Source organism: Ictidomys tridecemlineatus, chromosome 5 (assembly GCF_052094955.1).
Source record: "Ictidomys tridecemlineatus isolate mIctTri1 chromosome 5, mIctTri1.hap1, whole genome shotgun sequence".
In the NCBI taxonomy this organism is placed as follows: domain Eukaryota; kingdom Metazoa; phylum Chordata; class Mammalia; order Rodentia; family Sciuridae; genus Ictidomys; species Ictidomys tridecemlineatus.
In genome coordinates this window covers 16,074,590-16,102,577 of record NC_135481.1, presented here as the reverse complement: position 1 = coordinate 16,102,577, position 27,988 = coordinate 16,074,590, and the positions used below count along the sequence as shown (strand labels likewise).

General features: G+C 39.9%; 1 protein-coding gene across 1 annotated transcript in view; it reads left to right on the top strand.

Annotated features, from left to right (window-relative positions):
* The window catches only part of Iqch (IQ motif containing H), a 134,891-nt gene extending 109,051 nt beyond the window's left edge, over positions 1–25,840 (top strand). The window contains exons 14-17 of the mRNA XM_040275165.2: positions 4,427–4,549; positions 16,252–16,313; positions 20,007–20,115; positions 25,310–25,840. Of these exons, the coding sequence (XP_040131099.2) occupies positions 4,427–4,549; positions 16,252–16,313; positions 20,007–20,115; positions 25,310–25,429 (414 nt within the window). The 3' untranslated portion in view covers positions 25,430–25,840. The remainder of the gene's footprint in view (positions 1–4,426; positions 4,550–16,251; positions 16,314–20,006; positions 20,116–25,309) is intronic.
* The last annotated feature ends 2,148 nt before the right edge of the window (positions 25,841–27,988 follow it).

Here is a 27,988-nt window from a genome sequence, read left to right as displayed (position 1 = left end):
GTACCCTATGATGCACACTTCTGAATTTACTTTCTTCTCTGAAGAACTTTCTATACCAGTTCATTAAGAATGTTCTCATTCAACATCCGCATGTTATTCTGTTTGCATGCTGTGCCATAATTTAGTTACCCTTTTCTCTGCAGGTAGATTTTGGGGTTGTTTCCATTTTTCATATTACAAACAATACTATAGAGAATAACTTTGTACCTGCATCTTTTTGTACGTGTTTTAAGTATAACTTAGAAAATACATTTCAACAGATTTTTTTTCTGTAGAAACCATAGGATTGGTTAAGTCTTTTTTAAAAGGAGGTATATTCTTTATGTTCATCTTTCTTAGGATTATTGTAACACATTTATTGAGCACTTAATATATGCCAGGAATTTCACCAAGCATCAAGATACAAAGACATTTGACAAAGTTCCCCATCCTTGAGAAGTTGAGAGGAGATACAGAAGAGACGTTGGCATTAAAACAGCACATACCAAGGGAAACCCACAAGGCCTCCTGTAAATGCCATTTGAGTGACAGACTCCTGGTCTGCTGCTGGAGTTCTTAGGAGAGATGCATTGGACTCGTAGGTCCAGGGGATACTGTAAGTACACAGAACTTGGTATAGCCTTAAGGATGAGAGCAATCAGTAAGAGACCTCCCCCAGCAGATGGGAATGAGTCTGAAGAGAGACTGGTCTGTAAAGAGGCAGCAGTGAACCAAGAGCAGAGAATCAGGGGAGGGAGAGGTAAGGAGGAGTGGCGAGGACAGAGCAGTGAGCAAGTCTGGGGCTGCCCACTCAGCCAAGCTCCTGGATTTCAACTTGAAGGCCCTTAAGAAGAGACATGAAGACTTCTGAGCAGGAGAATGACCAACCTGAGGAGAACCCGGGCTTGGGGAAAACCATCCATCTGGGGGTAAGCTCAAAATCCCAGGAGACAGAGGACCAGCAAAGGAACAACCTGGGGAATTACATGTATTGTGGGTTCAAAGCCCTTTTAAAGGAACTGCAACAAAAATGGAAGCTACCATTTACCAGGTTCCAGGCCCAGTGCCAGGTGATCAAAAGTTCAGAGACATTAAATGATATGCTCAAGATCACACAGATAGTAAGTGGCCCAGACAGGTTTTGAAGATCAGCCTTGCTGATTCCATACAACCTTTCCATGGCAGAATTCTGCATGCATCTGTATCTCCAGCACTCCCTGGAAATAAAGGTCTGGACTAGGTTGGTGATGGTAACAGAAAAGATGCAGCAACTGAGAGACATACTAAATGTCTGACTCTTCCTTTGAATCTTTCATGAATTTCAAGCTCAGGTTCGGCAGGAGGTGGGATTGCAGTCTGCATCCACGGGAAAGGAAGAAACCTCAGTGCCACCTGTCTAGTAACCACGTACCACAGGACAATGAGCTCTTCTGCTGTACTCTGGAGACAAGATACACAGCATTGAGCTGATTGTACAAGCAGGTGCCTGCTCGTCCTTCTGGCTGACTGGGGCTTGATCTTGATTTTGCTTGTTTATATAGTATGGCAGCATAAGACATGTTTAGAAGACAAAAATAACCTTGGAATTATCTTGTGAATTCATGGCAATTACCACGCAATTACATGCTCAGTAACCACAATGGAATTCCAGAGTATTTACAGTTCACTGCCATGTGCAAAAGCTCAGGCTTCTGGGCCTTCATTGAAGGCAAGAGCATGGCACAGCCTGGCATGGCAGGGTGGACAGAGCTGGTGGCCGTGGCCATCCAGATTGACTAACCAGTTGAGCCAGAGCTTCTCTTAGCTGGTTTTGGTCACCTCACCAATAATTCCTATTTAGTCCATCTGGACCACATTGTCTTCCAGGAGGCAAAGCCTGAGAGATGGCCCTGAGTTGTCTTCTTGGGGAGATGGTGTGACCATCCTCTAGGCTTTGTAAATTACAGGCTTCCACCCTAAGCACTCATTGACTGGCTGCGCCTTGAGTCACATGTTTTCTTGAAGAGTCTCTTAAGTCAGAGGGAAGTGCTCTCCACCTAATCTATTCCATTTATTCAATCTTTCTCTTATTCAGTAAACACTGAAGGCCTGCTCTGCATTCTAGCATAATGCCCAACTTAGAGATTCAGAAACCAAGAGACAGACAGGAGAGCAACTCATGATAGGTCAGGGTGATAACAATGTACAGTCGTGAGGCACAGGAGGGTCAAGTAGATTTTATTTTGTCCAAAGGAAAAAAAAATCTTGGGAGAGGATGGAGAAAGGTTGACCAATGGGTATAAGTCACAGTTAGATGAGGACAAGAAGCTCTGGGTTACTATTGCCAGTATGGTGACTATGGATAACAATTAGACACTGTACCTTTCAAAAGGCTAGAAGAAAGGCTTTTTATCAAACATGATAAATGTTTGAGGAGATAAATATGTTTAACCTGATTTAAACATTACAGAATGTATATGTGTATCAAACATCACATGATATCCCATTAATATGTATTTTTATGTTTTTGTATGTTAGTTAAAGTTTTTAAAAAATTCCAGTGGCTACAGATGGGACAACACATTTTGAAGGTACACAATCCAAGATGCATTAGTCTGCAGGGGCCTAACATCTTTTTATTTTTATTTTTTTAAATTTTTAGTTGTGGATGAACACAATGCCTTTATTTATTTTTATATGGTGCTGAGGATGGAACCCCATGCCTTGCATGTTCTAGGCAAGTGCTCTACGACTGAGCCACAACTCCAGCCCCCTAACACTTTCATAGGCACGGATTCTGCCTACATATGGAAGAGCAGCCTTAACAGTGGTACTGACCATAACCCTCAGATAACAGCACTTGATATAAATGCTGAAGGAAAAGACACTCCACATGGGGTGACCATGAAACCTGTGTTGTGTGAGAGAGAGAGAGATACACAGGAGAGGAAAGGATGACCGTCCTGTGATGGCACTCAGTCATCCCCAGATCTCTGCATTATCTCAGAGACAGACAGACAGCCTAAAGACTGACTACAGATGAGTGTCAGGTTGCTAGATCGCCCACAGCCAGCTTCCTACCATTTGCACCTCCTTTGACTTCTTTTCCAAGTCACTGCACCTGGTTGCCCAGCACCTGAGGATCCCTAAGTTTCAAGATATGGGCCGAAAATCTTCATCTTCTGTGATCTAAGTTTGCTGTATATGCAGTTCTTCAAATTTCTAGTTATCCCAGGAGAAACAGCTGATTGTCAGACGCAAATGTCACATCTCATAAATGACACGCTACAAAATTGTTAGGATTCAATGTGTTACTTTTGGTGCATTCAGTTTTACATATTTTGGGGAAATATGTATGTAAAATTCTTTGGGTTTATTGTAAGTAGTCTCTTTAGGGTAGCTCCCCCTGATGGATAAGCAAGATAAAGAATAGCCATCTTCCAAAGAAAGCAGTAGTATCAAAATTCTAATATTGAGCTGGGCACAATGATGCATGCCTGTGATCCCAGCGACTCAGGAAGCTGAGGCAGGTAGATGGTGAATTCAAAGCCAGCCTCAGCAAAAAGCAAGGCACTAAGTTACTCATTGAGACCCTGTCTCTAAATAAAATACAAAATAGGGCTGGACATGTGGCTCAATGGTTGAGAGCCCCTGAGTTTAATCCCTGGCTCAAAAAAAAATTATATATATATAAAATATTGGCAACCTCAAGCAAGTGGGTTATGTTCAGTGGCTTGCTTCCAAAAATGTATGGTATGGAAAAGGAGAAAAAGCATCTTTAGGAGAGAAACCTGTAAAGTTTTGCTAAGGTGGCAGAAGAAACTGTAGCCAGATAATCCAGGTGAACATCATCAGCAATAAGTCATGTTGATAGCATATGTGTTGGCCACCTTTCTGTTACTAAAACAAAATATCTGAGGTAATTAACTTAAAGAGAAAAGGTGTATTTTGCCCACAGTTTTTATGGTCCTGTCCATGATGGAGTGGCTCCATTGCTTTAGGCCTCTGGTGGGGATGACAGATGGTAATACCGGGGGAAGGTAGTAGAGCAAAACCACTTTCATCATGAGCCAGGACTCAAAGCAAGAGAGGAAGAGAAAGACATGGGGCTCCCACAATCCTCTTTGAGGGCATGTCCCCACTAACCTAAGGACAGCTCATAAGGCTCCGCCTCCCAATGTTCCACCACCTCCCAAAAGCACGGCCCTGGGGACCAAGACCTTCATGGAACATTCAACAATCTATAGCAGCATGGATCCTTGATGCAAGGTAATAAAACTGGCAGTTTATTTGTGTGATCTTCCTCTCAATGACACAGTTCCCCTGTCTCACCAGTAACCCACAGTTCTGTAAGATGTCAATGACAAGGCCACTCTAGCTTTTCTGCTTATCTGTAGCTATTCTAACACCCAAAGTGTGTCTAAATGTGTTTAGAAAGAGCCTAACTTTCAGCTGTGGCCTTTTCCAGTCGCTGGCAACCAGCCGCTATGCCGTGATGAGCACCCAGCTGAGGCACAACAATCTCTCTCTGGTTTTCCACTATGTCTTTCTCCAGATGTGCAAGGCCCACGGCATCGGCTATGACCTTGAGGTATGAGGGGTTACAGGTTCGCCAGGGTGGATCCAATACAGGCCCGCAGGTGCTCGAGGTGATTGATAGCTTGCTGCCCCTTCAAAACAGATATTCTTTAAGAATTCATTTGTCATGTATTTAGAGGAAGGTGGAGGCTTAGAGGGCAGAAAGGCACTCCACCAGGAGTCGCACAGACCTGGGAAGTTCAGTTCCTGTCCAGACTTGCTCAACCACCTTGGTAATGCAAAAGCCCTGCTCTGGGCCACAGAGCTGGAATTCCAAGTTTAAGACACTGGCGTATTTGGTTTCTGCTGAGGACCTGCTTCCTGGCTTGTAGATAGCCACATTCTCGATCCTCACATCAGAAAGAGAGGGAAATCTAATGCCTCTTTTTTTTTTTTTTTTTTTTTTTAACAAGGATGCCAGTTCTAACGGATCAGGGCCCTACATTTAGGACCTCCTAGAGCCTTAATCTTCTCTCCTTGAAGGCCTTGCCTGCCATATAGTCATCTATGGATTGAAGGCTTGAAAATGTTAATTTGGGGACAATATAACTCAGTCCATCACGTTCTCCTATCTCATATAACAATTTACTCCATGAAGGAGTTCTGATCAAAAAGGGTGTCTCCCATTTTTGATCCCTGTGCAACCTCCTCATCCTGCAGTCTCCTCACTGAACTTGTGTCTAGAGACTCATGTGACTCTGGAGAAAGTTTTTTTTTTTCCACTTTGATACAGATTTTCAAATCTCTGATACCCAGGACTGTTCTAAGACCCCCGAGGGCCGGTGTGCATGCTTACTTGTGGAAGATCCAATCCCACAACAAAACATTGAAATAAATTCACCTCCCACATTAAATATAATGTATATATAATGACATAATAATTGAGCAGTAGCCAGTTGATTGAATGCTTTGATTTGCAGAGATTCAGTTCAATATCTATTAATTTTTAGTTGTCATACTTGAGGACCAATACCATTTTCAGGAGTCAGATATTTTTATTAGCCCTTGAAAAGCATGCAAATCTTTAGCATGGGGCTGACCATGACCATGGAGCTGATACTTGGCAACCCCCAACAAGCTGCCAGGACACTGCCAGGGTGCATAAGACCCTTTGGTTTGATTGATTCATGCTGGTTGCAAACATGTATAATGGGGCTCATATTGCCTTGCAATACATTAAATTTGATAAAATGCAGAAAGGATGAAAAAGCCAGATTGAACTGATTTACCTTAAATTAATTGTTGCGTCTGTTGCACAGGATCCCTTTGTAATTAGTTTCTAGCTCCAAACCGATGAGACTGAAACACTGTCACGTACCACAAGGTGGCCAAATCTAACTGTACCTCAATCTGAATCTATGTATTTTCTTCTAAAATATCAAAATAGATCAAATTCTGTGAATAGGCGTATTGGGCAGGAAAAGACTCCTGCCTAAAAGAAAAAGTGCTCCGTCATTTCCTATTACCTGGAATTATTTCTAGAGATTTATTCTTAGTCTAAAGGCTTTGCACTTGATTGGGGTTCTAAGCTTCAAACTCAATAAGTTGTTTATACTTTTTGTCTCGAGAGTTGATCAGATCCAATTCTAAGAACAGATTTTAGTAGGGAAACAGATTGACATGGCCCAGGGAATGCCTGGGAGGGGCACAGGGGAAGGGGTTTCACTGAGGGTCACCGGAGACAGCTACAGAAAGGGTGCACAGAGAGGCACCAAAGACAGCCAGCACAGTCTCCAAGATTCACCTCCAGGTGGCCCATGCTGAACAACTTACAGGATGAAATACAAAACAGGAGAGAAGAGAGAAAACTATGGATTGGGAGTGACAGAAAAATGGAACAGCATGAAGAAGAGGACGGCAGAAACAAAGAGAAAGAATAAAATCCAGGGGCTGGAAGAAGTCATTTTTAAAAAGGAAAGAGATAATGAGAGATAGATAGATAGATAGATAGAGAGAGAGAGAGAGAGAGAGAGAGAGAGAGAGAGAGAGAGAGAGAGAGAGAGAAACAGAAAAGGAGAGGTGGTAGGGAGTGGGATTACAAAACTCTGAGGTCAAAGGGGTCATTCGACCACAATTTTTGAAAATTCTTTAGCAGTATCTTGGTTTTTTTTTTTTTTTCTGAGATGGGTTCTCATATTTTTAGACCCCGGGGTCCATCCCTGGTCAGAATTCTCTACTTTCTCTCTAGAGGGCCTTTTCTTGGTGATGAACCAGCATTTACAGAGCATCTATGTGGTTCAGCCATGGAACTGAGTACCTCGCTTCACCGTCTCACTCTTCATGCTGTGTTATAAGAAGGTATACGTCTGTCATATGACAGTGAGGATTTTCCCAAGATTACAGAGTCAGAGTCAGACATTTCATGGAATTGACTTTTTCTTTCTTTCCTTTTTCTTTTATTTTTATTCTTTTTTTTTTTGGAGGGGGTAGGGAGTAACCAGGGATTGAATCCAGGGGCACTAAACCAATAAGCCACATCCCCAGCCCTGTTTTGTATTTTATTTAGAGACAGGGTCTTACTGAGTTGCTTAGGATCTCACTAAGTTGCTGCGGCTGGCTTTGAACTTGTGATCCTCCTGCCTCAGCCTCCTGAGCTGTTGGAATTACAGATGAGCACCACTCTGCCCAGCTGGCACAGACATTTGAACCCATAATTGTCCACAAAGTCAAACATCATTCTTTTTCTTACAGTAAGGCATCAGCTATGTGCCTTTTCCTTTTAACAACTATTTTCCACTAAAATAGGATTACCTACTAGTCCCCAAATGCTGGGATCCATTTCAAATGAAACCTTCCACTTAGATACCTCTTATGTGCTCTTCAGCTGCAGAAGCAGACTTCTCTTCATAGCCCCTATGAAGCCCCTGGGGAGAAGTAGCCAGGCATGGTGGTGCACACTGGCAATTCCAGTGAGTAGGGAGACTGAGGCAGGAAGATTGCAAGTCCAAAGCCAGATTGAGCAATTTAGCAAGACCCTATCTCAAAATAAAAAATAAAAAGGACGGGGGATGTGGCTCAGTGTTTAAGTGCCCCTGGGTTCAATCAATTAACTTCCATAAAATTTCATTGCCTCTTTGGGTTGTATTGAGTCTGAAAAGAAAATCATTGACCGAAATACCAATGTGAACTCTACAACCTCTTCTCACTCGTGGTTGAATTTAAAGTGGGTGCTTGTTCCTGAAAAAGAAAGTAAAATTAACAATACATCATTGTCAGTGCTACCAAAAGAAGAACCCTCCAGTGTTCCTATTCCTGAAAATTGTTTTTCTTTCCATTTTTCTCCCCTCACAATGCTGGGGATCCAACCCAGGGTCTTGAGCATGCTAGGCAAGTGCTCTGCCACTGAGGTACACCCCATGTTATTTCCCATATTATCATAGAATTTCAAGTGATGTTTCTTGTCCAAGTTCTCAGGGGGAAAAAGAGAGAGAGAAGTCAGATCACCCTAGGGGTTTATTTTTTCTTGAATATTGGAAGGAAGCATTGCTGAGTTTGTAAGCAACTTGGTGGGTCTCATTCCTGGTATTTCTGTGATGTTCCAGAACAACCCCCACTGGTTTCCTAATGAAAGGAAGTTGTAATGAAAGCCATATGGAGAAAGGCGTCATGTTTACTGCCTGCAACAATGTGGGGCAGAGCTGCTCTCTCTCATACACACACACACACACAACACACACACACACACACACACACACAGAGGCAGGCAGGCAGGCAGTGTGCCATAGTCTTAAATAGTTACACAACTGCCAGCAATCATTTCCTTAGGCCGGGGTGTTGCCATGGGGGCAACCATTAGAGTTGCTCAATGATATTCTTTCCTCTCTTTCCAGGCATGTAACAGAATTATGCTCCCTCAGCCCTCCCCCTAGAGTTGGGTTTGGCCATATAACTTGTTTTGATTTATGAAATATGAGCAGAAGTGAGATATGTCCTTTTTATGTGGAACCTTTAAGAGTTGCCATATACTTTTTCCTGCCTGGGGAAAATCATGGAAGCACATGGAGACAGAGCCTTCTTCAGCCTGGTTCCTAAGGGGACCAACAGTGATCTACCTGAGGAGGAGCATGAGCAGGAACTACAGCTTTTGTTATTAAAAAAACAACCAAGAACTGGGTTTAAAAAAAAATTCCTGCAGCATAATCTAATTTGTTACAGAAATTAATATCAAAAGAAGGATGCTCCCACAACAGAAACCTAAAATTTTGATACTGACTTAGTGGTTGGGCAATGAATAAAGAAGCTGTTAATGGAAACAAGAAGGAGCACAATCCTTGTTGTGAAGTGGTGAAATATTTGGCAAAACCAACACCTTTGATAACTAGGAAGGCAAATAATATACTTAATGTACCTAAATCTCTAGAGAAGCGCTTGGAAACTATGATCACTGTGTATGCTGAGCACTGTTGGCTGCACTTGGCCATATACAAAAATTACAAGCTTCTAAATGAATGTAGAAGTTTGCAAATAGAAATGAGAGGGAACAGAGACATTCCAGAAATTTGATATTTTATGAAGCTGGAAAAGCTAAACTGATCCTAAACCTCATAAAGGAAGTATTTTAAAAGCCAAGTAAAGCTCAGCCTCTCAATAAGTGTCAAATTAAAGATTTCTAAAACCTACCATTAAAACCTCTGGCTGCATTGAGGTATCTCACAGTAAGGATACAATAAAGATTATGGTGTTCAGCAATGTTGTCATGTAAAAGAAATAACCCAGGAAAGAGACAAAGGAAATAGCTCTCTTACATCTGATAAGGCTGAAACCCGATTCTTGAAATTAAGAGAAAGAAAGGCATAGAAAAAAGAAAACAGCCCTTTTTATATTTGATTTAGTGACAGGGTCTCACTAAATTGCTGAGGCTGGTTTTGAACTCTCAATCCTCCTGCCTCAGCTTCCCAAGATGCTGGGATTATGGCAACCATGATGCCTGGCCTGAAATCAAAGTTTTTGAGGAAACTCAAAAGAAAAGTATCACTCTGAATTAAGAGACTGTCCTGTATAATACTAAACACAACCTTTGGACCTTGAATCATCTATAGGCAGGAAGCAGGTAAGAAAGTCTAAAAATTTCTATGGAAGATTTATTTTATTTTATTTATTTATATTTATTTTATTTATTTATTTTCTTTCAAATTTATTTTAATTAGGTATATATGACAGCAGAAAGCATTGTAAACAACTGCAGCACAACTTTACATTTCTATGGTTGTACACGATGTAGCCCCACACCATATGTGCAGTCATACATGTACCTAGGGTAATGATGTTCATCTCATTCCACCATCTTTCCTACCCCCATTTCCCTGCCCCACCACTCCCTCCCCTTTGCCCCAGGAAGATGTAATTTCACTTTATATGTGGCCAGATGATTATGAAGAAGGAACAAATTTCCAGGAGGCAGATCAAAGGAACACAAAGAACAATGTCTCATCAAGCAAGTGGCATCAGGCCTGTTCCGGGAACATTTCTCAGCCAAAGGACAGGAGCCCTTGATACATTGGCCCAATGGGCCTTCAGAATTGCTACAGTTCTCCATCTTCTATTTGTCTCTCATTTTTGTTTTTTTTTTTTAATTTTTATTTTTTCCTTCCAGACAAGAACATTTATCCCAGGGACCCTGTTCCTATTCTCCCAATGTTTGAGTGGCAAGGGCTGAGCAGAACTTTTTTTGTTGTTGTTCTGGGGATTGAACTCAGGGGCACTCGACCACTGAGCCATATCCCCCAGCCCTATTTTGTATTTTATTTAGAGACAGGGTCTCACTGAGTTGCTTAGCGTCTTGCCATTGCTAAGGCTGGCTTTGAACTCGGGATCCTTCTGCCTCAGCCCCCCAAGCCACTGAGATTACAGGCATGCACCACCACACCTGGCTGAGCAGAATTTTTTAACTTTTGTCTTCTCAGATTAGGGCAGTCAGACTTAATCTAGAATCTCCAGATTTGTGAAACATCCATAATTACTAATAATAATATTTGAAAGTGTTTTACACATTGTAAAATATTTTCCCATATTTTGTTTCATTTTTGTCATTATTTGAAAGGTAAATATTCTAATTTTGTAGACGAAAAACTGAGGATTAAAAGACTAGACCATTTTATATGTTTCCATAGCAAAATATTGTTACTATGGTGCTAATAACTAGCCTGAGAAGAATATTACACAAAAGTAAAATTTTAAATATGGTTGAAGGAGGAAAAAAGTTGATAAAAGCAAACAGAATTCTCTATTAGCCTAAGATACTACCTGGGAAAACAGGCTTGAATAAGATATTACAATGAGGAATCTGACATCCAGGAATGAATACAGGGAGTGTATTGCCAAGGGAGTGCGATTGGGATACTTGCATAGATGGCATTGCCGGTAAAAATTTTTGCCTACAGTGAGGTTTAGTTTGGTGAGCTGCTAAAATGTAGATCCTCACATCTCTCACATGCAAAGTCAAATATTTAATTGTTTTATGGAGTGTTTAAAAAATCAACTTTGAATAAGCCCTTTAATTCTGTTATTCCCTCTGGATGAAGGCTGAGAAGATCCCTGGTCACATTTCTTGGAGAGTTATAATGTCCTGCCAAACTTAGATGTTTCATTCTGGCTATGACAAGGTAGATTGTATCCAACTAATTCTTTTGCCAAAAATGATTGTGAAAGCTGGACAAGTTTGTAGAATATATATCCATATATAAAATCATTGCTTGAAGGCAGAGGAGGGCAACCCAAGTAAGTTTTGCATATGAGGAACTAGAGTCCTTAAGCATATAAGTGTCATATTTACCCCCAAATTTTTCTTTGAAGACATTCTCAAATCATACTAGGGAATAGATCCAAACAGAAATCACAGTCTTATTTAGCTGAGGAGAAAGAGATTGGAATCCAGGATTGTCAAACTGTTGCCAGGTACACTGGTGCACGCCTATAATCCCAGAGAAATCAGGAGGCTGAGGCAGGAGGATGGGAAGTTCAAAGTCAGTCCCTAAGTAACTTAGTGAGGCCATGTCTCAAAATAAAAAGTAAAAAGGGCTGAGGATGTGACTCAGTGGATAAGCACCCCTGGGTCAATTCCTGGTACTACTACTACTACCACTAATAATAATAATAATTGTTAAACTATTGGAGACTTGAGAGTCAAAATCTTAGAGCAAAGGTCATCAAAGGAAAAGCCCCCTAAATTTTGCCCTGTTTAAATCACTGATAGACTTCTCTCTGTGTTTGAATATCTCAAGATTCCAAGAAACACATACAACAACAAAAAAATAACAGTAACCAGAAGGTTAAAGATCTGACAAAGATTTCAAAAGGGCCCTAACAAACACTCCAAACTTTTAAAAAAATATTTATTTATTTTTTTAGTTGTAGTTGGACACAATACCTCTATTTTATTTATTTATTTTTTATGTGGTGCTAAGGATCGAACCCAGGGCCTTACATGTGCTAGGCAAGCACTCTACCACTGAGTCACAACCCCAGCCTCAAACACTCCAAACTTTGAGTGGCAACTTCAGAAGGACTAAGTTCTAGGAGTAAGGACACTTCTCTAGGACAAAAAACCAAAGACAAAGAGGAAGGAGAAAAATTTAAATAGACCAGAACCAACAACATCTAAAATCAACCTTTGATATGTCAAGATGATCTGACATTTCTCTATCTGCCTGCCAAAAGCAAAACTTAACACCCTCTTCGCAGGACAACATCATCATCTAGAGCCTCAATAGTCTTCCACCTTAAATGAGCAGGACAACATCATCATCTAGAGCCTCAATAGTCTTCCACCTTAAATGACCAGCACACAATAAAAAATCATAAGACATGCTAAAAGATAGGGCCAAGTAATTTAAAACAGAAATATATATATGACCCTCAGGTGATTCAGATTTTGAAGTTATGAGACAGGGACTTTAAAATAACTATGATTAATGCACAGGTAAAAGGAGGAAAAGAATTATAGAATATTCTTTAGAGTGACAGGATAATTTCATCATTGTTCTAAATCTATTTTTTTAAGTCAAGCAGAAATCCCAGAACTAAAAATTATTATGACAAAAGTTAATAATTTAATTCATTAGTTGAATAGGGGATCATAAAAAATTATAACTACAAGACAGGTTAGTGAAAATATTACAAAGGGAGAAAATGATGAAAATATAGAACAAGGCCTTAAATTATATGTGGGAAAAGGAAGAGAAGTCTAACCTCCATGCAGTTGGGAGTCTCAGAAGGAGACAAGAAAGAGATTTTAAATAAATACTGAGAATTTTTCAAAATTGGTGAAATGATATCAAACTGTATATTCAAACCATACTTCAAATCTCTGAGAAGATAAGGAAAATCACACTTGGACACATCATAATTAGATGGCTGAAAGTCAAAAAGAAAGAGGAAATCTTAAAAGCCCATAAAATAATAAAGGGATGTTATCCTCAAAGGAGCAATAATAAGACTGATATCTGAGTTTTCAACGGAAACTGTAAAGGGTAGAAGACAATTGGATCATAATTTTAAGTTACGGAAAAGAAAAAAATAAAAAACCTGTCAACCAAGAATTCTATTCCCAGAAGGGGAAAAAACAATCCATAAATGTCCACAGGTCCCTGGGAATGACACATCTGTGAACTTACTCTGCATACAGGGATTAGAGGCCAGATGGTGTCCTCCCTCAATACAGAAACATTTGAACAAAGGGAGAAATGCAATTCTAAATGAGAACCACTTATTGGAGGTGACTTGCTCTATTTGTGTTAATAATAGAGCCCCAGAACAGCATCGGCCCACAGAAGTATAATGTAAGCCACACATCTGACCACACAGATAATTTAAATTTTTCTCAGAGCAATATTTTAAAAGTAAAAAAGAATAGATAAAGCTAATTTTAATGATACTTTTGGTTAACTCAATTTTTCATTTCAACATAATCAGTATAAAAATTATTTAAACACTCCACAACTCTATTAAGTCTTTGAAAGTTACAGTCCTTGAAAGCTGTGTTCCAACTTGAACTAATATTTCAAGCTCTCAGTAGCCTCCTGTAGCTAGTGGCTACTACACAGCACAGTAAGAAGTGTGCAAAGGGTAAGAGGCAGTGGGTCTCCACCCTGGCTGCCTTAGGATGCCTTGAGTTAGGAGCTTTGGAAGTACAGATGCCCGTGCAGGGCTGCCAAAGGATGAGGCACGTAGAGCACTCATATTCAACCCAAAATTTAAGGGCGGGGCGGGGGGGGCAGTGAAAGACTCTCAAAAATAAAGATAAATAATGTTTTAGTACATTTTATTTTAAAAATCAAAACTAAAGCTGTGCACGGTGGTGCACTCCTATAGTTTGGGAGGCTGAGGCAGGAGGATTGTGAGTTCAAAGCCAGCCTCAGCAATTTAGTGAGCCTCTAAGCAACTCAGAGAGACTCTGTCTCTAAATAAAATATATAAAAGGGCTGGGGATGTGTGGCTCAGAGGTTAAGTGTCCCTGGGTTCAATCCCCAGTACCTAAAGAAAAAAAAATCAAAATTAATGCAAGATATTGTGATGAATAAAATATCAAATTTTTCAACAAAAATAGAATCATATTCCTGATACTCTTCTTCTACCTTCAGGTTCTAAGATGGATCAGCATAACACCGCCTAGGGCCCACTCCAGACCAAATAAATCAGTATTTCCAGAGGTTGAGCCCATGCATTATATTTTTGGTGCTGTGGGTTGAACCCAAGGGTACTTAACCACTGAGCCACATCCCCAGATCTTTTTTTAAAAAGATACATAGATATAGATATAGATATATGGATATAGACATATATAGATATATATATTTTTAAATATTTTTTAGTCTTCAATGGACTTTTATTTTTTATTTATTATATGTGGTGCTGAGAATGGAACCTAGTGCCTCACACATGTTAGGCAAGTGCTCTACCACTGAGCCAGGTATAACTGGTATAACCAATTCAAAAGAAAATCCAAAAGCCAAGCCTCTTTATAGATCAGGAACATTTAAATAAACATGCAAATTAAGGCAAAAAAGGATTTTCTACAAGAGGACCAGGAGAGGAAGTCAACTGAACTTCACCCAGCCCCTTTATATATTTTTAGTTGTTGATAAACCTTTATTTTTTATTAATTTATATGCAATGCTGAGAATCAAACCCAGTGCCTTACCCATGCTAGGCAAGCACTATATCACTGAGCCACAACCCCAGCCCCTCTTTTCAATTTTTTTTTTTTTTTTTTTTTTTGAGAAAGGGTGTAAGTTGCTTAGGGCTTTGCTAAATTACTGAGGCTGACTTTCAACTTTCGAACTTCCCAGTCCCTGGGATTACAGGCATGTGCCACTACACCCACCTTGGCATTGTATTTTTTAAGCACCCAGATGATTCTAATCACTGAGGGCCATTGTTCTACTTCAAGGACTGTCCTAATGCTTGGATTTCCTAAAAAGTGAGGAACTGATAACTGTTATCATATAATTCTGTTATGTAATTTCTTTTACCAAACTTCCAAAGTAAAGTTTTCCTTTTTGAACTTCAGTGATGGAGATCTCACAACTTCACAGGGCAGCCATTTCCACTACTGGACAACTCCAGGGCCACATCTTATCTGGAGAAAACTTAAAAAAAGGGCAAAGCCACATATATGAAAATAAATGCATGATATTTTATTTTATTTTTTTTAAGAGAGAGTGAGAGAGAAGGGAGAGAGAGAGAGAATTTTTTTTAATATTTATTTTTTTTAGTTCTCGGCGGACACAACATCTTTGTTGGTATGTGGTGCTGAGGATCGAACCCCGGCCGAACGCATGCCAGGCAAGCGCGCTACTGCTTGAGCCACATCCCCAGCCCCGCATGATATTTTATTTAACAGGGAATTAAACAGATGGTATAACCAGTTCAAAAGAAAATCCAAAAGCCAAGCCTCTTTATAGATCAGGAACATTGAAATAAACATGCAAATTAAGGCAAAAAAGGATTTTCTACAAGAGGACCAGGAGAGGAAGTCAACTGAACTCCATCAAACCTGACAGAATTTGTTTGTCTATCAGCTGTGAAATATCTCCCATAGAATCTGTCAGATGAAGCAGCAGGGTATGCTGCTTACAATACATCATTTTCCATTGAAGTAAAAATTATTTTTTACCCAACAAATTTCTTTCTTTTTCCCCTGCAATTGCTCCTCCATGCTTTTCGAATTCTGATATGCATGAGATTCACCCAGGAAGTGTGCTAAATCCTTCAAGGATCCTGAGCTTGGATAGTCCTCATGAAAATGCCTTTGTAGCAGACACATTAGATGATTCTGCTGCAGGTTTCTGAGGATCATTCTCAAAAAACACTGTTGTAGAACATACCTACCTACTCTGTTTTCTTGAGATGGCCTTTTCAAATGTGCTTCTCATAATATTTGAAGATAGCTCTAGTTTTGGTTTGGTTTTGGTTTTGTTCTGGTTTCGGTTTTGTGTGTGTGTAAGATACTGGAGAATGAACCAGGGGATTCTCCACCATTGAGCTACATCCTCAGCCCTTTTTTTTTTTTTTTTTTTTTTTGAGATAAGGTCTTGCTAAATTTCTAAGTCTGGCCTCGAACTTGCCCTCTTCCTGCCTCAGCCTCCCAAGTTACTGGGATTACAGGTGTGCCCTGGCTAGATTTATTTGAATCAGTTTTAGTGCTCTTGGTGGGGTATATTTTCTTTGCTTCCAAGATAATATGCTATTTCTTTTCTTCCCACTCAAATCTCACAGGACAGACAAGGAACTATTTTTATATTATATGAACACCTGAAGAGAGACAAGCTGGGCATGCTGTGAGTATGGCGTGTGTCTATGGGATGGATAAGCAAAGAAAGTGACTATCACATCCATCAAGAGTGGTGCTTCTCATGCACTTGAGTCACCATGTCCATTTATTGGAAGTCTATCTTGTTTTATTTAGATCTTCAGGTATTTCATAAATGTGTTGGTCAAGATTTATAAATATAATATCTATAATCAAAGATTAAGAGCCTACATTTAACACATTCCACTCAAGCAAGGTGCAACAAAATCTATTCACATGGGATCAGCTCAGATGTCCCAAGGATTGCCTTTCTTGCATGTTTTGAAGAGTGCTCAGGTGATTTGGCAAGTGTTCCTCCAAAGGGAGGGTCAGATCCAGTTTCTCCCCTGACATAGTCTTCTCAAGGTATGTGTGCTGGGCAGCAGCCTGCTGGAAGTGATCTTTGCTCTCATCAATCCTCTTGAACTTGTGCAAATGTTCTGGTTTTTTTCCCTTTGCATCTAAAACGTGGCTACAATTTCATCTAACGTTTGAAATCTTAGATGTTTCTCATCATCCAGGAAGAGGAGAATTGGGGTGTTGAGTCCTCCACTCCAGTCTCCACTCAGGCCCACCCAGAAACGAGACCGCCATCTATAATGTCCCAGCTAGCATGCATTGCCCAGGTGTTCACTTCTAGGGTAATAGTGGAACCACAGACACCTCTGGACATGCCTAAGGGCTTCCTGGCGATGTTCAGTCCCATAGCTCTCTCCCTTTCCTGACCCTTCCCCTGCCATGTTCTCTCCAAAGTAGTCCCTATGATGCTAGGGCTGTGGCTGGACATGAGTCACAAGCAGTTACTGTGACTAGAAGAACCAAGCTGTCAACTGGATTTGAACTGGCAAGCTGATAAGAAGTTTCTAGAGACACAGTCTAATTAGGCAGGAAAGATTCAAGATCCAAGCTTATGTCTAAGCTCAGGAATTCTGACGAATGGGTTTGTTAAGTACAAGAACTAGAAATGAGAACGCAGAGATATGACCTTTGTCTTACTGGGCATCAGATAGCATAGAAGGTCAAGTGCAGAGGAAAGGGTGGACTAGGACTGATACCACACAAACCTTCACGCACATGAGATAAGGAAGGGAGGGGCAAGCTCCCTTCAAGTGATAGGTGGGCCTAATCCAGTCCCAGGATGCAGGTGTGGGGTCATCCCAAGAGGCACCCAGTTCACAGCTGAGAGTCAGGAAGGGAGAGCCTGACCATAGGAGCACAAAGTGGGTGCCACTTTTGGAGACCCAAGCCAGCAGGGAGATGGCATGAAGAAAGTCTGTTGAAAGGTGACAGAGCCCAGCAGACCAGGGCAGGACTGGCATCCCAGAATTGATGGGATGACCCTGGGGAAAGTGTTAACAGGGCAGAGACAGAGTTCCTGAGGAGGCCTCAAGAAAACTGATGCTGGTGGGTCCTTGGGCATAGAGGGGCCAGGTAAGAGGAAAACTGTAACAGAATTTAGGAGACAGAGAAGAAGAGATATGAGCAAAGGAACCCCCCTGACCAAGCCGCCTTTTCTACTGTCTTCTGCCCATTAATCTCATCCCTTAATGCAATCATGCAGCCAGAGAGTGCTAGGGCACTCACCACACGGCAAAGTCCACACCGAGCCTCGTATAGGGAACTGGTACATCACGCAGAGATGATGGGCCTGTTGCCCCTACTTGTGCAAGTTTGTACAGAATTTGCTAGTGTACTTTTGTGAATATTAGAAAAGATTCCAGACTGTTCTGGAATTCTCACTTGCATCTAGCCATGCCTTCTCGAGTGTGAGATGAAAGGGCAGAATCACTGCACCTCTGTTAGGCCTGGTGGTGAGATGTGAACACAGACGTTTGAGAACAGGTGGTTTAACAGACAGTGGGACTGCCCAGGGGACCGCCTAAGTTTATAGAACCCATGTTGAAAAGAAATCATGAGTCAATAGAAACTTTCTTCTGAGCACCTTAATTTTTCCGGAGCTTCTTAATTTTACAGGAGGCTTCTCTAGAGATTGCTGGGCTTTTTTGGCTTTATTGCAGTCAGGTGGTGCCAGGGGGACAGCATGCACCTGCTGCTGTCTTAGGAAAGGTGAGGGGCTCCAGGAGGGGACCACTTTATAGACCAGTTGTACTTCAGCTTTTGTGAAGTACTAGCTGCAGGCATTCTGGGATATTTCTGAGAAATAGTGAAATTGGAAGAGAAATTTTAAGGAAAGGGAAATGAAACGATCTCCAGAAATGAAGGAATTAACAGGACCCCGATACACACACACACACACACACACACACACACACACACACACATGCACGTTTGTGCCCCCCCACACACCTGTAATTTCTTTTGAGAATAGGTCTCTATTTTTGTTCTATGTATGAGAAGGATGTGGGGAGCTTGGTGAAATGACATAGTCCTGCACCCCCAAACCAAAGATGTTGGTTTTGTTAATCCTGGGTGAAGCCCAAGAATCTGTTTAAAGGAGAAGGAGAAGGAAAAGAGAAGCACCACCCCCACCTGGGGTTTTAATTCGTACTGACCCTGTGGTAATAAAACACAAGTTGCTCTTCAAAACTGCTGCCTGAAGTTGCCTTTGGCTCTTATTTATTTTCTGAAAGGAAGCAGCATTAGTGTTAGCAGCTGCGAGGAGTAAGCTATCTTGGATTTTGGTAAGTCACTCAAGAAGTCCAGAAGCACTGACTTAGTCCGGTTCCCTCATTTCAGAGAAAGGAAATGAAGACCTAGAACACTTAAGTACCTTCCCCCAAAGTCACACAGTCAGTGGCAGGACAAAGAGCCCTGGGCTCCTGTCCTAGCACCTGGGAGTTTTGATATTACCCTGACCCAAGGGAAATCCTGAAGAAGCTGGAAGGCAGCCACTTCAAAAGGGACCAAAGCCCTAGACTCTTAGGACTTAACTTTTGGCAACAACCAGGAGAGAAGCAGTCCCAGGTATTTGGGCAGTTGCCTTAAGAGGCAGCTTTTTAAAAAATTGTCCCTTCTGAAGTCAGTACAATTAAAAAGAAAAATCAATCCATTCACTTAATTTATTTTTAAAAAATCACCAGAAAAATAACCTGGAGTTTTGGAGTTTTGTTTCCAAGTTAAAACATAAGCAATCTAGTTGTCTAGAGTGTTTTCCCACCATACTATAATGCTACATGATGTTTTTTTCTCTGAAACCTTCTTAAAGTGGCCATTCTGCTTTGTAAAGACAGCCATTCATGATTGGGCCCCCATTCTCCCTCAGCGCAAGTTCAGCAATTTCATAAGCAGCAGGAATCACTTGTACCCATAGCATAAACAATAAACCCCAGTCAGAAGTCTCCAGAATCCAGAGAAACAAATTTCTCTTTGGACAAGGAAAGTGTGAGGCATGAATGATACTTAGCAGCAATTCTCTTTAAACAGTTTTTTAAATGAGTTAATACTACTGTCCTAGCTCAGTAGTAGCCTTTTGCTAGAAATGACTAAACCTATTGCTATCATCTGCTAAGTTGATTAATAAAAAAATATTTATTACGCAAACCCTTTTTGTTGACAAGTTAAAATGGAGCCTCATCTTTCATATCTCCCTGAAGATTGCCACCTTGTGAGATTGAAAATACTCATTAAATTCCATCACCAGACGCACAAATGAGAGGGTGATTGTTTTCAAGCATGTGAGGGGAATCGTTGGTAAACTCATTTGTTTGGATATCATTAACAGAACAATCGGTGTGGATCTCCAGGGGGTCCTCATGACCTTTGCTCGCAATCTCTTCATCATCCATCAAGAAATATCAACACCTAATATGCAAGGCGAGACCAATTTTAAGGTGAGGTGTTAATTAACTAACGATCCTGGTTAATTTCTATACAAGGGCTGAAAATACCTCATGCTGTATTGTAAACAAGTGCTAAACCATCTCTTTTTTTATTGTAAGCAGTACATATTTTACAATGTGCTGGGTCAATATTGTAAGGTTCCCACTGAACCTGTTAGTTAAATTTTATAGTTTGAAACTTTTTCTTTGAAATATAGTAGGCTTGCTTTAACTTGGTGCCATATTCAAACTCCAGGTCTTGCAACAACAGCTTTCTGATGCTGGAGGTGAAGTTGAAACATCATAGTAGAACCAGAAAAGAGACTGTCCCAGCCAAAATTTGTGAATGTGACCTCTCTGTTTCAGACAATCTGTTGTCTAGGGAGCAATTCCTAGAGAGCCCCTGTTTGTAGAGCCAAAGAAGTTCTAATGCCTAAAAGGACAAATTGTTTTAGGCAGAGGCAAGAAAAAAGTCCCAGCTATATGTGGGCTGTTCAGGCCCCACGATTCCCCCAAAGTGGGGTGGGTGTTTCCCCACTCACCTTATTGAAGCCTCCATGTGGCCTCTAAAGATGTTCCTTGAAGTCCAGTTGTGGGTGACTGACTAGAAGTTTCCACATTCTACAGTCCAGGAGCAAGACCTGTAAGGGAGCTTTTAAGATCCCAGCTGAACAGAGATGATGGCTCAGTATCAACCAGTAAGGTCTGAATCTGATTCCCAGGCTGGACCTTCATTGCGTTTGAATGAGTCACGTGATTCAAAGGACTCAATTAGAAATCACATAAGTTTTTCTCTTACGGCCCAACTAAAGCTTGATAAAAATGTAATTTTTATTACATTTTTTAAATTCAAGCTGGAGCCTGCCCTTTTTAATAACAATGATGAGGAAAACTACATTTTACTCTTCAAAGTGATATTAAAATCTGGGATGATGACCATTGCTTTTCCTATAACATGACAGAGAGGATTCCAGAAGGAAAAATCTAATAGTGAGTTGGGAAGCCAGAGTTGGGAGGAGTCAGCCGGTTCTTCTATTTTATAGCTAATAAGTTCAGCAAGGTTGCAGGACATAAGATCAATATACAAAAACCAGCTGACCTTCTATATACTAGCCATGATGAATTTTTTTTTAATATTTATTTATTTTTTCTTAGTTCTCGGCGGACACAACATCTTTGTTGGTATGTGGTGCTGAGGATCGAACCCGGGCCGCACGCATGCCAGGCGAGCGCGCTACCGCTTGAGCCACATCCCCAGCCCATAGCCATGATGAATTTAAAAAATAAAATATAAACCATTATGGTTGGATCCGGAACATCTTCCAAAGGCTCAGGTGTAGGGTTCAGAGAGGGCCTTTGGGAAGTGATTGGATCTCAAGGCCTCTGAGCTCATCAGTGGATGAATCTACTGATGATTTCATAAGTTGATGGCAATATTAGCACTTGGTGGAATCTACAGCTGGTGGTGCCTAGCTGGAGGACGTAGGTCACTGGCAATGAACCCTGGAAGGGTATCTTGTCTTTGACCATCCCCCAGCTTTGCTGCCTGGTGGCCACGAGGCCCTGCTCATGGTGTCCTGCCCCACCTCAGGTCGAAAGCAACAGGACCATGGCTGAAGCCTCCGAAACCATGAGCTAAAATAAATATTTCATTCTCTACCTTGTTCTTCTCAGGGATTTTGTCCCAGTGACAAAAAGCTAAATAACACACAAACCACTTCAAATTACAATAGTATAAAAAAGGTGAAAAATTTATGGGTAAATTGAACAGAAAAAGTACAATACTGATGAACTAAAAACTTCTAAACATTGGTGAAATTAAAGAATACCCAAAAAAGTGAGAGGATATTCTATGCATGTAGAAGTCTATTATATTTCTAAGATTGTAATATTCCCCAAATTGATCTATAGATTTAATGCAATTTCTATCAAAATTTCATCTGACTTTTTAGTAGAAATTGACAAGATGATCCTAAAACTTGTGTGAAGAGGCAAGGGACGCCGAATAGTCAAAATAAGGGGAAGAAAAAATTTCTCAATTTCAAAGCTTACTATAAAGCTCAAAAAATCAAGATGGTGTGGTACTGGCACAAGAATAGGCATACAGATCAATAGGATAGGATTGAAAGAAGACTAAAAATAAACCCATACATGATGATTAATCAATTTTCAAAAGGGTGCCCAGACAATTCAACAGGGGTAGAATGCATTTTTAATAGAGGGTAGTGGAACAAATGGATAGTCATATCCAAATAACAAAGCTGGACCTTTGCCTGACACCACATTCAAAAAATAAGTCAAAATGGATCAAAGACTTGACTGAAAGAGCTAAAACTATCAAACTCTTAGAAGAAAACAGTGTTGTAAATCATCATGATCTTGGATTAGCAGTGATTTTAGGTAAGATGCCTAAAGCATAAGCAACCAAAGTATATACAGATAAATTGGATTTCATCAAAATCAAAAGCTTCTATTTGCCAGGCACAGTGGCACATGCCTGTAATCCCAGCGGCTCAAGAGGCTGAGACAGGAGGATCGTGAGTTCAAAGCCAGCCTCAGCAACAGCGAGGCACTAAGCAACTCAGTGAGACCCTGACTCTAAATAAAGTACAAAAATAGGGCTGGGGATGTGACTCAATGGTTGAATGCCCCTGAGTTCAATTCCCAGTACAAAAAAAAAATCTTCTGTACATCAAACAACACTGTTAAGAAAGTGGAAAGACCACCTAAACAATGAGATAAAATATTTGTAAATCATAAGGATCTAGCATCCACAGTATGTAATGTACTCTTATACCTTAAGAAAACACAGAATATCCAGTTAAAAAGTGAACAAACAATAGACATTTCTTCAAAGAACATATACAAATGGCCAATAAATAGATGAATAAATGCTCAACATCATAAGTCATTAGGGAAAAGCAAATCAAAACCACAACAAGATACCATTTATACCCACTATGATAGCTTTAATTTAAAAAGACAATAATAAATTGGCAAGCACATGGAGAAAATGGAAACTGAAAAACTCATACATTGCTAGTAAGAATGCAAAATTGTATCACAGTTACGTAAAGTTTGGTAGTTCCCCAAAAAGTTAAATGCAACTGGGTGTGGTGGTGCACACCTATAATCCCAATGGCTCAGAGGCTGAGGCAGGAGAATTGTTAGTTCAAAGCCAGCCTCAGCAATTTAACAAGACTCTAAGCAATTTAGCGAGAAGCTGCCTCAAAATTTAAAAAATTAAAAGACTGTGGATGTGGCTTAATGGTTAAGTGCCTCTGGGTTCAATCCCTGGTACCAAAAAAAAAAAGTAAAATGTAAAATTACTATATGATCTAGCAATTCCACTTCTACATATACACCTGGGAATATAGAAAATACAAAAATTTATAAATTATGTTTATCAAACTATGATTCATAAAAGCCAAAAAGTATAAACCATCCAAATCATTGACTGGGAAAAAGATGAATTCCTTTATAGTATATGGACAATATTCATACAACAGAATATTATACAGTCATAAAAAAGGAATGAAGTACAATAATCTGTGCTGCAATATGGATTGACCTGAAAACATGGGAAGTGAAAAAAAGCTGGTCATAAGAGGACAAATACTGTACGACTGCAAATATATAAAGCATGAGAGGTAAGCAAATCCATGGGCACAGAAAGTAGGTTAGTGTTTACCAGAAAGTGGGGGAAAGGTAGAAAATGGGAAATGACTGCGAACAGGTACAGGGTTTCTATTTGGAGCAGTGAGAATGTTCTGAAATTACACAGTGGTGAAGGCTGGTATTTACCAAATACCACTGAACTATATACTTTATAAAGGTAAACTTTATGGTAACTCAATAAAAAATAATTAAAGGACTGGGAGTGGGCTCAGTGGTAGAGTACTTGCCTAGTATGTGTGATTCCCTGGGCTTGCTCAATCCCTGGCATCACCAACCCCCTCCCCCCACTCTGCTACCACAGAACCCAAAAGTTAATTAATTAATTAATTAATATGGGAAGGTGTTATTTTACTCCCCAAAGACCAATAGAAATAAGCTTTCCTGGGGCTGAGGCTGGGGCTCAGCGGTAGAGCGCCCACTTAGCACGTGCAAGACACTGGGTTCGATCCTCAACACCACATGAAAATAAATAAATAAAATAAAGATATTGTGTCCAACTACAACTAAAAATATATTTTAAAAAAAGAAAAAAAAATAAGCTTTCCCTTCAGCTTGCTGGCCATCTTTATAGGATGACCAGACAAACGTCTCAAATTATCTGTAGTAAAGAACTTATTTGTGGGCTGGGTTGTGGCTCAGTGGTATAGCACTTGCCTACCACATGTGAGGCACTGGTTCAATCCTCAGCACGACCAAAAAAAAAAAATAATAATACAGTTATAAAAAAAAATTATTTGTTTTGTTTCTGACATATCATGCATTAATATACTTATGTAAAATACAACAAAATTGAATTATCAGAAGAATGAAGTAAAAAAATTAAAGCTATAAAAAATGTAAACTTACTTTATGATCCAGCAATTCCACTCCTGAGTACCTACTTGAGAATACTGAGTTTGCATTGGTTAAGAGACTAATCAGAGCAGATTATAATGTTTTCATTATTAAATTTAATAGACAAACAAATTTCTAGGAAGTTTTCTGACTTCTTTTAATTTGGGTTTTTTGGGGGTTTTTTTGGTATTGAGGATTGAACTCAGGGGCATTCGACTGAGCCACATCCCCAGCCCTATTTTGTATTTTATTTAGAGACAGGGTCTCACTGAGTTGCTTAGCATCTCACTTTTGCTAAGGCTGGCTTTGAACTCACCATCCTCCTGGCTCAGCCTCCTGATGTGCTGGGAGGAATGTGCCACCATGTGTGGTTTTACTCTCAAATTTTTTACTCCTTTCAGCAAGACTGATAGCAAATAATCCATAGATGGGTACAGGTCAGAGCAACACACTTTGAACAGAACTAGTCTAAACCGTACTTAACTCCACAAAGAAACAAAGGCTTGAGGGATTAGTTTTGTAAGAGGTCTTTAAGTGATGAATGTTGTTTTTTTTTCTTTTTTTTGATTTACCAAGTATTTTTTATTAGTTACTATCCAAAGCACAAATATAGAAGACCTAATGACATCATCCTTTCCTCTTTTATTTGGTTTACCTGGCCAATTCAGAATGTTGTTGTTTTTATTATTTACAGACCGCCATTGATGATATTGAAAGTATTCTGAAAGTAACAGAAGAAAATAAAATCAGATCCAAAGAGAAGCAGTCCAAAGACAGTGATGACCCCTCCAGGCCTGATGCCAAGGCACATTAAGATTTTGGATACCAGTCTGGAGCAGGAAAGGGCAGTATTTCTTTTGTTATAGGAATAAAAGTCAGGGGAAATGATTTTGTTTTGTTTTCTAGAGACAAATCAGAACAAATTATAATGTAATGCTCTTTTTAAAACTGTGTTTATTAAGTGATATTACTTCCCTCCATGAAACCCAAACTCGTTGGTGTTCTCACTTGAGAGTGTCAAACAATCCCTTCCTCTTCCCAAACTAGGGGAAAAAATAATCTTATAAAAGAAGAAAGGGACAAGTCTAACTGATACTTCATCTATTTCTCTGCAAGCTCTATGATTATGCACTTTTCCTTTGTTATGTTTTATAAAGTTTTCTCCGATTTCTATGATTCATATACCTTCTACATTTCAAACATTGAATAAAGGCATAGTCATTGCTCTTCTGGAAAAATTTTTTTTAAAAAAACAGTCTTTTTTTTCCCCAAGTAAATAATATGAATTTTTTAAACAATGTTTTATCATTCTTTCTTTACGCCAAGCCCCATTTGTTGTTACTGCCTTTCGCCAAAGAGTTAGCCCAGGCCCATGTCTGGTTTGCCAGATCGGGAGAAGGGATCTAGGTGGCAGCATCTGCTCTTGGTTTAAGATGCAGCGTGACTGGAGCCTGAATAAACATTGGTGTTCTCTAGTTCTCTGTTTCACACAGCCCTGAGACTCTCCCTAGCTGATTTCAACAGCACCTGCCAAGGCAAACGGTTAAAGTCTTGCAGGGCTGACACTAACTCTCAGGATTGGCTTCTTAATTGTACCCAAATATTTCTACATCAGTCACCTTTACTGAAGGGTGAAATAGCAAGGTACAACACCAGAATCACGTATCAGTTGAAAGAATGGCCTTTGTATCTATAAAAGTACTTGAGTGTGTGGGGGAGATAAATATTTTTTACCTATGGAATTTCGATCATTTTTAAACTGCTCTTGCCACAGGCTATGAGTTTCTGGAGAAAATTAACATTTCTCAGTGTGTCCGCTTTTGTTTTGCCATAGTTGGAAATGCATTCATTAGCTAGGTTTCCTGCCTGCGCTAGGTACAACGATGACCTCTTTTTCTTGCCAGATCTCTAATCCATACGAGGGGCCTATTGTCCAGACACTTGACGGATAGGAAGTCCTACATGCCCATTAGAGTCGCGCCTCTATTGAAGCCAGAGCAACATAAGGTCCAGGAGACTCATTAGTTCACTGGCACAATCGTGTCCTGAGAGTAAATGAAACCCTCTGTCTCCTTATGGCTCTCATCTGCTCTGGACTTTAAAAGAAAACTGTCTCCGTTTTGTTCAGCCCAGCAGTGGATCATTCACATGGTGAAAACCCCCGCTAAACAGGACAGAACTGTTAAATCCATCAGGGAAGTTTTGTTTGTGGATTTTGATTAGCACTCCCAAGCCTCAAGCTGCTGGCAATAGGAAAAGGAGTCCGCTCTCCTGTACGATTTTTGAATTCACATGATTGGTTTCTCAAACAATGCCACTTGCCTCCTTTGCATATATCATTACCATATACTGCAGAATGCTTCCAAATTCAGGCCTTCTCTCCAGAGTCAGATCTCACTACAACAGGACCAGGAGCAAGGTTCTCTGCCTAAACACCTACTGCTTCAAAATGAAAAGGCGAAAAATTGGTATAATAAAACAGTCACTTCAACTAATTAAGTGGAAGAAGCCAGAGGACCAGATTAAATTAGTGAAATGTTTTAATTACAGAACATTTAAAAAGAAGCATAGTCCATTATCTTTTAGCACATACATGCTATAACAATACTGTGCTATGGGTAAACTAAATTAAGTTCGGAAAAAAATTATTCCTATGTACACAGTGTCTGAAGTACCCCAAACATAATTTAGTCAAGATCAATGACTGAGATTTTACTATTATAAATAGGATACAGAAATCTCTGTTGGTAAGAGGATTCTTGGAAAATGCTGTATCATTTTTCAGGAAGTTTGGGGGAAATCAACTTTGTATGAAAAACAACTCATTGTTTAACGTGAATGTTTGCAAGTGTTAGAGAAGCAAATCGTACTAACCATTTAGGAAAGCATTATTGGATAAATATTACCCATTTTATATCACCTTTAAAGAAACAAACTAGAAGCTAACATTAAATACAGACAACCTGTGCTGTCTGTCTACATTTCCATTATTCACTTACATTTACATCTTACTGAATACTTGCTAGGGGCTCGGTGTACTGTGCTATATTTTGTTTTATTGCATCTTTCCAACAAATCTATACAGGTAGGTACTGCTACTGTCTTCATTACACATACCATGAAATTCAGATTTATGGATCTCATCCCATGCTTTAGGCTAAATGAAAATAAATTTAGGATTTGCTGTCTTTTATCATAAATCCTAGTATGTCATGTAAAGTAGAAGGTTCGGTTTTATTTGCTCCAGGCCACACATGGTTTCTCTCTTCTATCACAAATTCTAGTGTGCTTAACATGTAGAACAGGTTCATTTACACATACCTCCTACTAATAAAATCAACCTGTGCAATTGGCAGCATCATAAGACAACACA